The 13,588-nt window shown below is 47.9% G+C and overlaps 2 protein-coding genes across 2 annotated transcripts; one reads left to right on the plus strand and one right to left on the minus strand.

Moving 5' to 3' along the window:
- Positions 1-709: 709 nt before the first annotated feature.
- LRRC10 (leucine rich repeat containing 10) lies at positions 710-2,494 on the minus strand. Its single transcript, XM_004937565.5, has one exon. The coding sequence runs from the start codon at positions 2,426-2,428 to the stop codon at positions 1,592-1,594; it is 837 nt and encodes a 278-aa protein (XP_004937622.2). The 5' UTR covers positions 2,429-2,494; the 3' UTR covers positions 710-1,591.
- Positions 2,495-5,743: 3,249 nt separating this feature from the next.
- On the plus strand, positions 5,744-13,462 carry CTSEAL (cathepsin E-A-like). Its single transcript, NM_001318427.1, is given in 9 exon segments — positions 5,744-5,832; positions 5,995-6,172; positions 7,870-7,987; positions 8,457-8,575; positions 8,685-8,884; positions 9,559-9,681; positions 10,314-10,458; positions 12,993-13,091; positions 13,168-13,462. Coding segments are annotated over 9 exon segments (1,215 nt in total). The 5' UTR covers positions 5,744-5,776; the 3' UTR covers positions 13,345-13,462.
- Positions 13,463-13,588: the final 126 nt, after the last annotated feature.

Genomic DNA, 13,588 nt, shown 5'->3' on the forward strand with positions numbered 1-13,588 from the left:
TACACACACAGGCTGGCTGTCTTTGTGAGTATCTGTTATTAAACTTAGGGCAGTTGGTGGGAAATTGTGCCATACTGCATTGCTTTCCCTTTTTTCTCCCCCTTTAACCCCGTTTCTGTTGTGAACTGTGTATTCCTTCCTATTGCAGTAGTTGGTGCAAAGGTAATGCTTTTCCTTGTTAGACGTCTTAGTGCCTTTAGCAGGAGCTGAAGCACCAATGAAGTCTGTGATTCCTACAGCAGCCTTCAGGTAGGTTTTGGTGGCGGTTCTCAGTAGAGACGAGTGGCGGCGCCCCGTGTGCGTGGCAGCCTGCAGAAAGGAGCTGGCTGCGCTCGTGACCCATCTGGCCCTTCCCAGAGTAACGCCGCACCTTGGCAAATGATAGGGGCTGTCTGCCAAAGCAGGAAGGTTAATTTGAAATCAGGAAAGTAGCTATCTGTGCAAATGTTTTTTCTGCCTGAAATGAAGAGAATGTACTCACAGAACGCTCCTCCAAATCAAAATAGACTTCAAGTTACTGCAGTGATAAGTACTGCCTTACTGCAAGCCCTCAAGAAGCAGCTGAAAGCACGTATTTTCCCACCACCCCAATAAACAGTACCGAGGTAGTTCTGTAGGAAACAAAACATCGATGCTGAGTTAAAGCCCCAAATTCTTGTCCTGTTTGTAAAAAGAAATAGCTTGTTGGAAAAAGTTTAGGTAAGGACTGGGGAAAGGGAAGGATTCACTTAGTTACAAAGTAAGATAGTTCAGCGAGACTGCAGCGCTTTATTTAATGTAACGAATATAGCAAGTACACTTATGTAGGTGCCAGCCAGATCCAAATGCAGACTTCATTTAACAAGCCAGCAAGTGTGAACACAGCCTATATATTTTCAGAGAATTTTTCTAGAATGACATTAGGCAGTCACAAAGCAGCACTGGCTCCAAGGTTTCAGGGGCAGCCAGCCGTCACTGCTGCCTGCTGTGCTGGGAAGGTGGCTCTGACCACAGCAGAGATGGGGAGAGGGACGTGGCTGCCCTGCAGCACCGAGGGCTGCCCGCCCTGTGGCAGAGGGCTTCTCTTCCAGTAAACAGCTGTGGAATCAAAAGCTACACGTCAAGTCACGTTGAACTGTTCTGTGCTATACAATCAAAGCAAAACACGCGTTAGAAAATAGAAATTCTGTGTGTTTCCAGGGGAATCTGATGAGGTCTGAGTTTGGCAAGCTGGAGCCATACCCGGCTGGACAGTCAGTAGGCTTGCCTCAGCTACAGCTCCTGTGTGAGCCTGGAGAGGTGGGCTCCCAGCCCTCTGGTTCCACATGTGGGGTTCCCTCTGCTGCAGCTGTGGTTCTCCCATTTTAGCCAGGGCTTTGGTTTTCTTTGCTACTGCATCAAACCTCGGCACACGCAGCTGCCCCTAAGGCAGACCTTACAGGCACAAGAACCAGCAGAACCGCATCCAGCTGCCCTCACCATCATTCTAACTGCTACTTGACAACATCAAAACCACAGCGGTCACAGATCGTCCGGGAAGAAGAGGGCAGCTGTAAGAACAGAGCTCTCCGCTGTGTGTTGCTTCCTCTGTCGTGCTGTGGGCCGGCAGAGATCAGCAGGCCTCAGCTTCTGGCTCAGCTTTGCTGGCGGGAGGTGGCAACGGTCTCTCACTGAGCGAGATTTCAATCACAGCCCCGGAGCGCTTGCGGGGCTCGGGGCTCTCCTCCGACCACCTCCCCACCCTGCGCACCCCCTTGGCCACCTTGGGGGCGTTGCGGCAGGGGTTGTGGTCGTAGATCACCAGCTTGAGGCTGGCCAGGTGGGCCAGGCTGGGGAAGTAGCGGATGGCATTGCGGTCCACGTCGATCACCTCCAGAGAAGGCATGTGCAGGAGCACGGAGGGGAACTCGGCCAGCAAGTTGCCCGAGAGCCAGATGGAGCGCAGCTCGCACAGGCCCCGCAGGCGGGTGGGCAGCGTGCGCAGCGCGTTGGAGCCGGCGTGCAGCGTCTTGAGCAGGCTGAGCTCACACACCACCTCGGGCAGCTGCTGCAGGCAGTTGGATTCGATCCAGAGGGTCCTGAGGTTCTGCAGGAGCCGCAGCTCGAGAGGCAGGCTGCAGAGCTTGTTGTTGCCCAGGTAGAGGATGCAGAGCTGCTTCAGCGTGCACACGGCCAGCGGCAGCGCTCGGAAGTTGTTGAAGTCCAGTGCCAGAATCTGCAGGTTCTGCAGCTGCTCCAGCTCAGGAGGGAGTTGTGTCAGGTTGTTGTTGCTCAGGTACAGCTTGACCAGTTCCCTGAAGGAGCAGATGTGCAGGGGCAGCCTCCGCAGCTGCCTGCCGCTCAGGTCCACCATTTTGTCCACGGGCATCTCCTCCAGGTCCTCCAGGAGGTACTTCTGGCACTCATCGGAGGGTACAAAAGCCACAACGGCTTTCAGGCTGTTGCCCATCTCGGGTCCTTCTTTGTTCGGAGACCGAGGGCTGGGGCCGGCCTTGGCTTCCTCCCGCTGCGCGCTGGCCTGGTGGTAACTCCGTCTGCCCAATATAAGGCTCTGTTTACATGGCACCAGCCGCTAATCTCAAGAGCTCTGAAATGTTCCTGATAATGGAACGAGTGTTTGGTGATGGTTGCCGACGTGGTGACCTGCAGCACAGGCCTCCTCCTGTCCCACAGCGCTCGCCGCCCCTCAGCTCCCCAGCAGCCATCCTACCCCCCGGCCTGCACTCTGCCCCTGCCCTCCGGCTGCGTCCAAACAGCCGCTTCAGTGCCCCCTCACTGCGCTGTGGCGGTGCGGTCTGTGCAGCTGGCACGGTGCTGGGGATTGGCTGCAGAAAGGAAACACGACGGAAGACTGAATTTTTCTACCACAACGTTAATTAAATTTTCAGCAGAAATGTTGGCTGTGATCGAATTGCTGTTTGAAATACCTGTCAGGACTTGACCGACTTTGCAGACGAGTGGCACTTCTGTGGACTTGCCTCGCAAGGTGCCAAATACACAGTTGAGCAGTGTAACCTGCCACCCAGTGCTTATCTGGAACCTTTCACACGAATCCTTGGCAAATGGCTATCTTTAGCTGCTCCAGTGTTTATGTTCTAATGTAGCCACGTTTACTATAGCCCCTGGCACCCTGAGCCATGCAGGGCCTTCTCCTTGGGTTCTGCTTTACATCTCGCCTGAATCCCCGCTTCACACACGCGATCACAGGCAGCCCAGGCTGCTCTCCTGCCGCCTTCCAACTGTGTGATGGCTGTCCCCAGGCTGAGGCCTGGTGGGAAACTGCTGTGGGTGTGCATATACCAGGCCATGGCTCTGCTGTACCTCCCAGAGCTGTGTCAGGCAGGGAAGCAGCCTGCCCGGCAGCTGGTCCTCTGCCCTCTGCAGCCCAGTGCTGCCATTTTCCACACTTGCTCTACTTCAGGGAGGCTGTTTTCTTCAGGCAACTCGCAGTCCCTTTCTGGGGGTCAGGTGCTACACAACCCACAGATGTGAGTGCCAGGAGCCACGTATCCTTGGAAAAGCAAAAGGCAGGGCAAACAGGAGGTTGAGAAAAAAGCGATGTCAAACAGGTTAGGTGGCCTCACGATCTGCAGTTGGATCTGGTGATATGGAGATCTCTGATCACCTGCTTTTAAATGTACATCAGCTCTTACATGCAAGTTGGGTATAGGGTGGAGGGTGTTTCCTGGGGTCTGCACTGAAGCAATGGCACGAAGTGTACGGAGGTTTGCAGGAGCGCAGCAGAAAGGACAGCTGGGGATGGAGAAGGGTGAGTACTACAGCCTGATGCCATAGCACTGGTGCTGAGGAGCCAGGTGGAATGTGGAGCTGGGGAACAGAGACTCCTTGTGTGACCACCTGCAAAGGCGTTTGGTACAAATACTGTGTAGAATTTACTGGGTAGAATTCACACCCACAACAAAGACATGTCCCATAGGCAAATCCCCTCCGAGAGCTGCTGGTCGCACGGCACAGCAGCCTATAGGTGAGAAGCTGTAATTATGTGGTTTAGATACAGTTTTCTTAATAAGCCATATGGAGAGAAATATGCAATATATGTTATGTCTATAGACACATCTGTGTAGATGTATTTTTCTACTCGAGCTATTTCTACTTAATGAATCTTTTAGACTTCAGAAAACTGTTTCTTTGTGATTTTCTGCACTGTAGCTTAATAATTATTCCGGCTTATCAAAAAAAGTCACAGTGACCTTTTATTGCTGCATTTTGTACCTCTGTTGGCTTCAGCGAAGGTCTGTTTGGAACACAATGTGAGATCAGTGCTTGGGAAAAATAACCTTCATGTTGTGGGATAATAAAGGTCTGCATTTGCAATAAAATGAACGATCCTGGACATTCTGAGAGTCACTGACTCAATGGAGGACATGAGGCAGAGACAGTCCCCTCTGCAGACCCACCGCAGTGCTCTGGAAGTCACTTTGCATCTCTGGAGCTGCTCCTCGTGCCCTACAGCATGGGCAGTAGTGACTGCCCAGAAGCATTCGTGGCATTTGAGGAAAAGTTCAAGCGATAAAGGTGCTCAGCACAGACATTGCCTTGCTCCTGTCAAAGTGACAGTGCTGCAGCAGAGGGCTCTACTGTGCATGGAGGGTGCGGGGGGGATTGGTGAGCAGTGCTGCTGCTTTCTGAGAGCTCTACATTGTAAAGCCCTCTCTTTGGTCAGCCCGATGTATTAAAGCAAGAGGCTCAAAGGAACAGTTTTGAGAAATGTCCTCACTAATTGCTGCAAATCATTTGATACAGATTTATTTTAAATCTATGGCTGGCATTTAGATCCCTTCTTCGCTCACCTGTGTTGTATGTTTGTTCTTATTTCTTCATTGGAACATCACCCGTAGAGCAGGTGATGACTCCTTATCTTGGCCTGGTTTTGTCATTCATTCTTTATCATGTGCTTTCAGATTCCAAAGGCTCATACAGTCCCATAAGGAAGCAGGCTGGGTGCTAAGCCCCCTCCCAGGGGGCTGGTGGGCTGCTCTTTGCTGTCCATCACATCACACTCTTTTTAGTACCATTGCTTTCCTGCCACCCTGAGGTAAGCTCTGGTGCCAGGTGGGTTGGGAGCAGCCAGGAACAGTGGGGAAACCAGTCCAGGTGAGCTGCTCTGAATGCACACAACAGAGCTCCGGATCAAAGTAGCGTTAGCCAAGAAAACTACTGGCTGTTTATTGCTTTGTCATCTTTTTTACTTTTAAGACCCCTTTATGTTTTTTTTTTGGGGGGGTGGCAATCATAATTATATCTGGGCCGGAGCTCTTGTGTAAATAGGGGATTAATTTTCAGTTGTTAGAGGATGGCTTCTCACCAGCCAACCAAGTGCCCATGTGCTCAGTCCTGCTTCACGTAGAAGTGAGTCAGTTGTGTGTTCTGTCTTCTCTCTCTGCCTTTGACACTCCTGGCCTTCTTGTCTTTAAAGCAGGCTTGAAAAATAGCTTATGCAGAGGGAAGCAGGCAGCTCCTTGGGCTGCCTTCTCTCTCCCGTGCTAACAGGAGCCAAGATTCCCCCATTTATTATAATTACGTGAAAGATACTAATGATTGTCAGTAAATATATTTTTGGTCTAGACTGTGCCCTGGCTATCTGTTCCCAGCTTCTCTGGGCACCAATATTTGCTCAATCCAGTGGTTGCTCTGAGAACAAATCTGTCTACTTGCTGCCAGAGCTCTGACCTCCTCTGATTGATTGACCTGGCGAGCAGCTCCCTGCTCACAGCAGGGTATAAAAAAGGGACTTCAGAGGAAATGAACGTTGTTGGACTCGGGGCCAGCTGAAGCCATGAGAGCCATACTGCTGACTGTGCTTTACATCCCCTTCACCGTGGCCTTGCAACGGTAAGAGTGTGCTGGGCCTCCCTAGCTCCTCCTGTTCCAGCTGGCTCCTCGTACGACAGTGATTATTGCTACTGGGGTCTCCAAAAAAGATACAAAGAAAAGCATACAAGGACTCTGGGAAGGAGATCCAGTTAGCTTTCATGTAGTTTTTTATTTGTGTAGAGTCTCACTCGTTCGATTCAAATCTATCAAGACACAACTTAAGGAAAAGGGAGAACTGGAGGAATTCTGGAGGAATCATCACCCTGACATTTTCGCTCGGAGACACCTGTATTGCTTCCCTCCAGATCTCACTTTGTCAGTAGGAACTGCTTCAGAAAGGCTGTATGACTACATGAATGTAAGTACGGTTATGGTAACGCAACCGTATGGGCTGTCTTCCACTGAAGGCAGATTTTTTCCACTTGAAATGGACAACACTTGAAATAGAGTCTCCCCATTGTAGGACTCGAGATGGGAGACTCCTTGTAAATACTAGATTATCAACATTAGCTTAATGGCCTGCAAAATACAACGTGTGTAAATACAGGTTAACATGGGACCTTGACAGAAAACTGATATAATCTATCAGAGGTAGTTCTGTGATGAGTTTAATTTTTGTACAGATCTGTTTTGGCCTTCATCAGATCTTCAAACAAATGTGGAAGGTTTGCGTCTATCAATCTTGGGTGAAGACTGGGCAGAATCTGATTAGTTCAGATTTATCAGAATCTTGTATGTTTACATGTTATAACGGATCCCTGAGATCTCATTTATTTCATCACTTGGAGTCATAAATCAGTGATAACGAGGGCCCAAGTAGAGCTTTTATTCTTTTGCTTTATCTGCTGAGCCTAATGTGTGTTACATATTTGAGACTGACCTGCGTCTCTACACTGAGAGAGGAAAAATCTGAATTTCACTGGATCTGAGACAGGTAAGTGAGCAGGTCAGCCATTCTATAAACTGTCCCTTCTGGTTTTAGCATTTTGTCTGTTTTGTTGATCTGTCTTCTGCTTTCTTTGGTTCATCTGTTATGTTTGTCTAAAGAAAGGCAAAGTTGCAGAAATGTTGTAGAGGCTGCTGTGGGCAGTGGGGGGAAGCTGAATTATTCAGAAGGAGCTTTCTGACATTTGAGGCTCATGAAGAAGTCTTCAGATAAGCTGGAGATGTGAGTGAAGAAGAAAAAAGGCAGAAAGTTTTTGTCCTGCTCTTAGACTTATCAAAATAATTAAACAAAAGCCACTTCCCCAGCATATCCAGCTTGCATCTGTAACAGTTTTGTGGGGGGTTTTTTGCAAGTTTCTGGGATTCTTTCCTTTTTTCTTCTTTCTCTTTTCTTTTTTCTTTTTTCTTCTTTCTTCTTTCTTCTTTCTTCTTTCTTCTTTCTTCTTTCTTCTTTCTTCTTTCTTCTTTCTTCTTTCTTCTTTCTTCTTTCTTTTCCTTTTTCTCTTTCTTTTTCTTTTTCTGTTTTGACCAAAGTGACAGAGAGCTGCCTCAGTTTATATACAGAAAGTATTGATATAGTTTTGATACAGAAAGAAACAACTCCCTGCTGTACAGCTGAATATTCTATTACCCAGCACGTGTGCTTGCATTATGGTTATCTTGTTCAGACTGTAAACTCCAGGGTCACAAACTGTATTCAGTGTATTAATTAACAAGCATACACTTGAAGATACATACTCAAATACTTTTTATTGTTACAAAAGACTTGTGCCTTTGAATTCCAGAAATGCTTCATCCTATAAATAGGTCTCTTAATGTTAAAGTGCTCTTTCATGGCCAGATACGGGCACTCAGACAATTGCATGCTGTGTGTTGATAAGCTCTTCACTTCAGCAATCACGTGTCCACAGATATCTCTATCTTCAGCTGATGCCCAAGGACGGTCAGTGGTTCCTTTAACCATGGGATGAACTTTACTCAGTACACCAGATACAGTTTGTGGAACAGAATTTGTTTCTGACTTGCTCATAGCTGCTGATTGCAATAGGCCCAAAGGAAACCATGGGTTCACTACCTCGGCAGTGGGGCTGACTGGGTTGTCCTTCCCAGGCTCAGTACTACGGAGTCATCAGTGTTGGCACACCGCCTCAGAGCTTCACCGTGGTGTTTGACACCGGCTCCTCCAATTTTTGGGTCCCTTCTGTTTATTGCATCAGCGAAGCATGCAGTAAGAAACTTTCCTGTTCCTTGCACCCCCAACATCCTGGGTAAATCGGCCACAGCCAAGCACAGATCTAACTGGCATTTGATTTTTTAATAACGCCATGTGTGGGCAAAATTTGGCAAGGGCCAAGGTGTTGCTCTCTGAAATTGTCAGGGGTTTGTGGGGGGGAGGGCCTGGAGTAGCCCTAAAGCCTTGCTGGCCTGCTCCTCCCTGTGCTGGTGGCAGACAGGGTGGGCAGCATCAAGCAGAAGGCATGAAAATGGACCCGGGGAGTTACAAACCAAAAATAATCCCTGAGGTATTCTGAGAGCAGAAAAAATGGGGTGCCTGCAGGGGAACAATGCCTCTACTGACAACTTCTTCACACCGAAAGTCAAAGCTGCTTTGCCGGGATCACAGCCAGTTCTATATGGGGAGCAGGTGAACGGCCTGGCCCTTCCCTTGGGGTGCAGATGTGATCTGTTTTGTGCAGGGGTGCACCAGAGGTTCAAGTCCTTTCTGTCAGATTCATATGAGCACGGTGGGGAACCCTTCTCCCTGCAGTATGGCAGTGGGCAGCTTCTGGGCATTGCAGCCAAGGACACGCTGCAGGTGAGACTCCGGCCCGGTGGGGCTTTGGATATCGAGTCTGAAATGTGCCTAATTCATTGGCACTGATAGTGTCTTTCGTTTCACCTCTTCTTTTTCTCCTACTGGACAGATCAGTAACATCTCCATCAAGGGACAGGACTTCGGCGAGTCGGTGTTTGAGCCAGGAATGACCTTTGCCCTTGCCCACTTTGACGGCGTCCTGGGCCTGGGTTACCCCTCCCTAGCAGTGGGCAACGCTCTGCCTGTGTTTGACAGCATCATGAACCAGAAGCTGGTAGAGGAGCCAGTCTTCTCCTTCTACCTGAAGCGGTCAGTCCTAGCAGTGGCAGGGCCAAGCAAGACACAAATGCACTTTAGTTCTTGATAGAGGCAATGGAGCATCTGTGTAAATCTTCAGTTCCAGAAAGTAATTGCTCTCATTTCATTAATTTTTTTTTCCTTCGATTTTCCAATGGGAAAAAATGGAGTAAAAAGGAAAATATGTTGGAGTGGGGGGGACACCACCAGTTTTTGGACAGATATTTGTTGTTGTAGCTGCTCACGGACAAAAGAAGAGCTCCTAACTCAAACTTGAAGTGTACTGACCTGCTGGAGGTTTCCCTCTCACCAATGGAGATGAATGGAAATGCAATGCTACACCCAAGTGGCTACATTTAAGAAGAAAAATGTTGCTCTCTAATATGAACCTGTCTGTAACTCCACTAATTTGTCTAGATTTAATTCTGAGGGGAGAGAGCAACTGGCTCAATGTGTTTCTAGTGTCTGCTGTCAGCCCTTGGCAACTCACAGTACATTTTCTCAGAGAGTGCTCAGAGGTTCTGAATTGAGATACATTCAGTTACAATTCAGAAATAATCAGGTGCAGCCACCCATGCTTGAATTTAGAAAGCACTAAAGAGGTTTGTCTTTTCCTTTTAAGACAGATCTAGTTTCTGTACTCCAACACACTTCCATGCCTCTGCTGATGTGTGCTCTTCTTCCAGGGGAGACGACACTGAGAATGGTGGTGAACTGATCCTGGGGGGCATAGACCACTCCCTCTATAAAGGCTCAATTCACTGGGTCCCAGTCACTGAGAAAAGCTACTGGCAGATACATCTGAACAAGTATGTATGCACTACATGGTGGAATTCACCTCCTCAGGTAAAGCCCACAGAGGCAGAGACGCTCAGCAATGCAGATGAAGGAGGCTGTAGTGTTTCCCCTTTGTGGGTCTCAAAGAGGAGGTTTGCCAGTAACGAGCCTGAGGACTATCAGCTCTCTGAGTCTGCTGTGGCATGGATGGCTGGTTTCTGTGAGGGCATTTTAAAATGCTTTAATATGATTCAATAATGGTCAGACTGCCTTTTGTTGGACTATTCATGGAAGTGGCTAAGGCACCAAGGAACTGAGTCCAGCTCCAGGTCTTGCTCTAATCTTTCTTTTGGACCTTGGTCAAAGTTGTTCACATCTCTTGGTTTGTACTGCATAAAAGCTATGAAGACCCATGAGGACATTCATCAGCAAATGACTGGGACGGCAGGAGTCCTGGGAGAAAAGTGGGTCCACACGTGGGTCTTCATAGAGCTGCTGCTTTTTGTTTCTCATTTGTAAAAGACATTCTTGTATTTTCAGACTGGGAAAGCTTGGCAGCCAGTTCTTCAGATTGTGCCCTGACTCTGAAGTCAGATAGTGGTGTATTGCTTCAGACGCAGCGTATATACCATTTGCTTAAAGATGCCTTGTTTTCCACTTGCAGTATAAAGATCCAGGGCCGGGTGGTATTTTGCTCCCATGGCTGCGAAGCCATCGTTGATTCTGGCACTTCTCTTATCACCGGTCCCTCATCACAGATCAGGCGATTACAAGAGTACATTGGGGCAAGTCCATCGCGTTCTGGAGAGGTAAAAACTATGCAACCAGAAAGCAGCCAGAGAAAGAGAAACTGATGTTTGGTGCAAAGAGCTTATAGGGTGGGAAGAAGAAGAAAATATCCAAAATAATGGCTGAGAAAGGTCTGAGAGAAAGCCTCGTCTCTAGGACAATACTGAACTCAGTGCTGTGCTGGTTTGGTTTGGATGCAACTGCCTTGTTTCCCCAGCCCTCCTCCCATTGTCCACTTCCTTTCCAGTTCTCTTCAGTGATGGTGTGTAAGGAAACAGTGGGGGCATCTGTTTAAGGAATTGTTCTGTACTCCACATTTTTTCTGAAAGGTAATTTTCTTTTGGAAAATGAGAATAGTACTGCCTTGCCAAGTCCCCAGCTGTAGCTGTGGGCTCCCCAGAGCTGGAAGGAATTGATGGCCATCCCAGTCAACATTAAAAAGAAATGGCAATGGAAAGGTGTGTTAACTATGGTCCCAAGTGACTCTGCTGATGGACCTCAGCGGAGCAGGAGGCTTCATGCCAGGGCTCCTGGGAGGGACATGTCCAGGTTGCTCACAACGTTGGCTCTGGATAGCTGAACCCCAGGAGTACAGGACAGACTTCACTGCCTCTTGCTCTCTCTGCTCAATGCTTTTCTTGTGTTTCCTCGTTGTTTGATATCTCTTTCCTATTGCATCCCAGCCAGCACTCCCCTTCCTCACTGCCATTCCTCCAAGGAGCACCTCCACCTCTTCCAGTCAGCTGAGGTGGCTGGGATTTGTCGCTTCATGGCTTCTCCAGCCACACAGCTGTACTCCCGGCTCCCCACACTTCTCCCTGGGGGTGACACGAGCTGAGGCTGCTGGAGGTTGGGCTGGTCACTGCCCTCTCAGCAGGGATGTCTCTCTGCCACCCTTTATATCTTCCCATTGTTACTATTCCAAGCCCTGGCAATATCTAGAGCACTGAGACAGTGAGCCTGCGATGGCTAATCCGACCCAGCTCCAGGAAGGAGGCAGCTTATTTTTCCGTGCATTATTGCTGACCTTTGGCTGACTCCCACAGTCAATTTCTACCCTGCCACACTCCAGTACTGCAAGTAAAACCACCGCCTGCAGTTCTGGGTGACTCCACAGTTGTCTCGATCATGACAACACTGCACTTTGGAGAGAATTAAGTGTTCCTTTTGCCCCGTGTGTGAAGCAAAGTTCAGAGAGAAAGCGAGCTTTAATCTGCCTCCCTTTGGGAGGGGGAGACCTGGAGAAGCTTCTGTGTAGCAGATGAGGCTTCGGGCTTCTTTTCCAGTTAAACCTTAGCTTTCATTTTCATTGAAGTTTTCAGACACATGTTAAAGAGTTTGTTTTGATAACAGGTTGTTTTTATAACAGTACCTACTCATGGATATAGATAAAATAGGTAATTTCAAAGTAGTTACATTGATAATATATAAACAAGGAATGCGTCATTTCAGCATAAGGCTATTTATTCCAATGCTGACATCTCAGATTCTGTATAAACAAACCTAAAAGACATTCCTTATGTCACTGTTTCTTTAAAACACAGGCGGGCTGAGCGTGTTGGCTCAAATTTATCCTGATGTAAGCAGGTGCATCCATCACTGATTTTATCAGAACTTTTATCTCCTTCCAGAAAGGATTAATTTGCTCTGCATGTACTGACGATGTAAATGAATTATGTCTTGCGTCTCATATCCTGCAAATCACTATGCTGGCTCTCTTACCCTTATCTTCTCTACCCCGTGGTTTATCTTGCTCTAATGGCATGACACCTGCTTGGTATTCAAAAGATTTACAGCTATATTTTGATTAAGTTGATTTAACAACAGCAAAAATTGCGCCTTCTTTGTAGGAAGGCCCTAACAAAATGACTTTAAATGCTACAGTTTGCCTCAAAGATCCCTCTGGGCTTGGAGCATTGTGCAGTGCCATTTCACACGCTGCGTGGTTGGTGAAATAGCTTTGAGGCCAGGAAATGATCTGCTGGGTTACTGTAAGCAAATGCATTATTTATAGAAATTAATGGACGTGCCAGCATTCTGTCCTTTCTCTGTTCTTTAAATCCCACTCCAGTGCAGGGTAACGTATGAATATATGAAAGTATAAACATATAAAGTGCCGTGTTCCTTGTGAGCTTTCTGAGTGGGTCCCTTTTTTTTCTCCTAAAGCAGTGATGTTACCTTCAATAATGCACTGCATGGGCTGGAGGCAATTCCAGGACCCTACCACAGCCTACCACACCTGGAGGGGTTCCGCTCAGCACACCTTGCTTCTCTTCTTACTTGTGGGACCCAAACTTGGTTTTGTACATGGGGGACATCAGAATGCCCCTGCACCTTGTCCTTTTAGGGTATGCAGTGCTTTTCAGAGCCCATGGGTGCTTTGGTGCAGCTGCTATGACCCAGTGCAGGACCTGCGAGCAGTGCTGGACCATGAGTTGGCCTAATGTTCCTCTGCAGTAAATTCACCATTAGCAGTGGCAAAAGGCTTGAATGCAAAGGGCAATATTTTAAAAAAGGCAAATCAATCACATGCCAACCAGTGTACTGCATACAGTTTCTTGTAGACTGCAGAAGACTGTCCAGCTTGCCCCACATCAGCTTCACCATTGGGCACCACGATTACAAGCTGACAGCGGAGCAATACGTCGTGAAGGTTCGTGTTCTCCCGGCTCTCTGCTCCTGGTCAGGGCCAGAAGAGCCACTGCGAGGAGATGTTCTTTCTCTTCTAGGAGTCCATCGATGACCAAACCTTCTGCATGAGTGGCTTCCAGTCTCTTGACATCCCAACTCACAATGGTCCGCTCTGGATTTTAGGAGATGTCTTTATGTCTGCCTTTTACTGCATTTTTGACCGTGGAAATGATAGAGTGGGATTTGCAAAATCTGCTCACAGGGACGATTATTAGTGGGTTGTAATAGCATTCGTTCTGCATCAGCATGGATGCTGATATAACGATTTTGAGCAGACCTGTGAAAAAGGACTAAAGGTGAAACTGAACCAGAATGCAGACCTCCTCCTCAAGTTTTAAGTGCTCAGGGAAATCCTTGTCCCAAATTATACAGTTCGGTTCAATATCTATATATTTACAACTGAGATACACGCTCTTCCTGAATAACTGGTGAACACCGCAGCTCTCGATGAAGAGAGCT

This window comes from Gallus gallus, chromosome 1 (genome assembly GCF_016699485.2).
Source record: "Gallus gallus isolate bGalGal1 chromosome 1, bGalGal1.mat.broiler.GRCg7b, whole genome shotgun sequence".
Classification (NCBI taxonomy): Eukaryota; Metazoa; Chordata; class Aves; order Galliformes; family Phasianidae; genus Gallus; species Gallus gallus.

Coding starts and splice junctions, on each gene's coding strand:
- LRRC10 (XM_004937565.5), bottom strand. CDS start 2,428: ATGGGCAACAGCCTGAAAGCCGTTGTGGCTTTTGTACCCTCCGATGAG.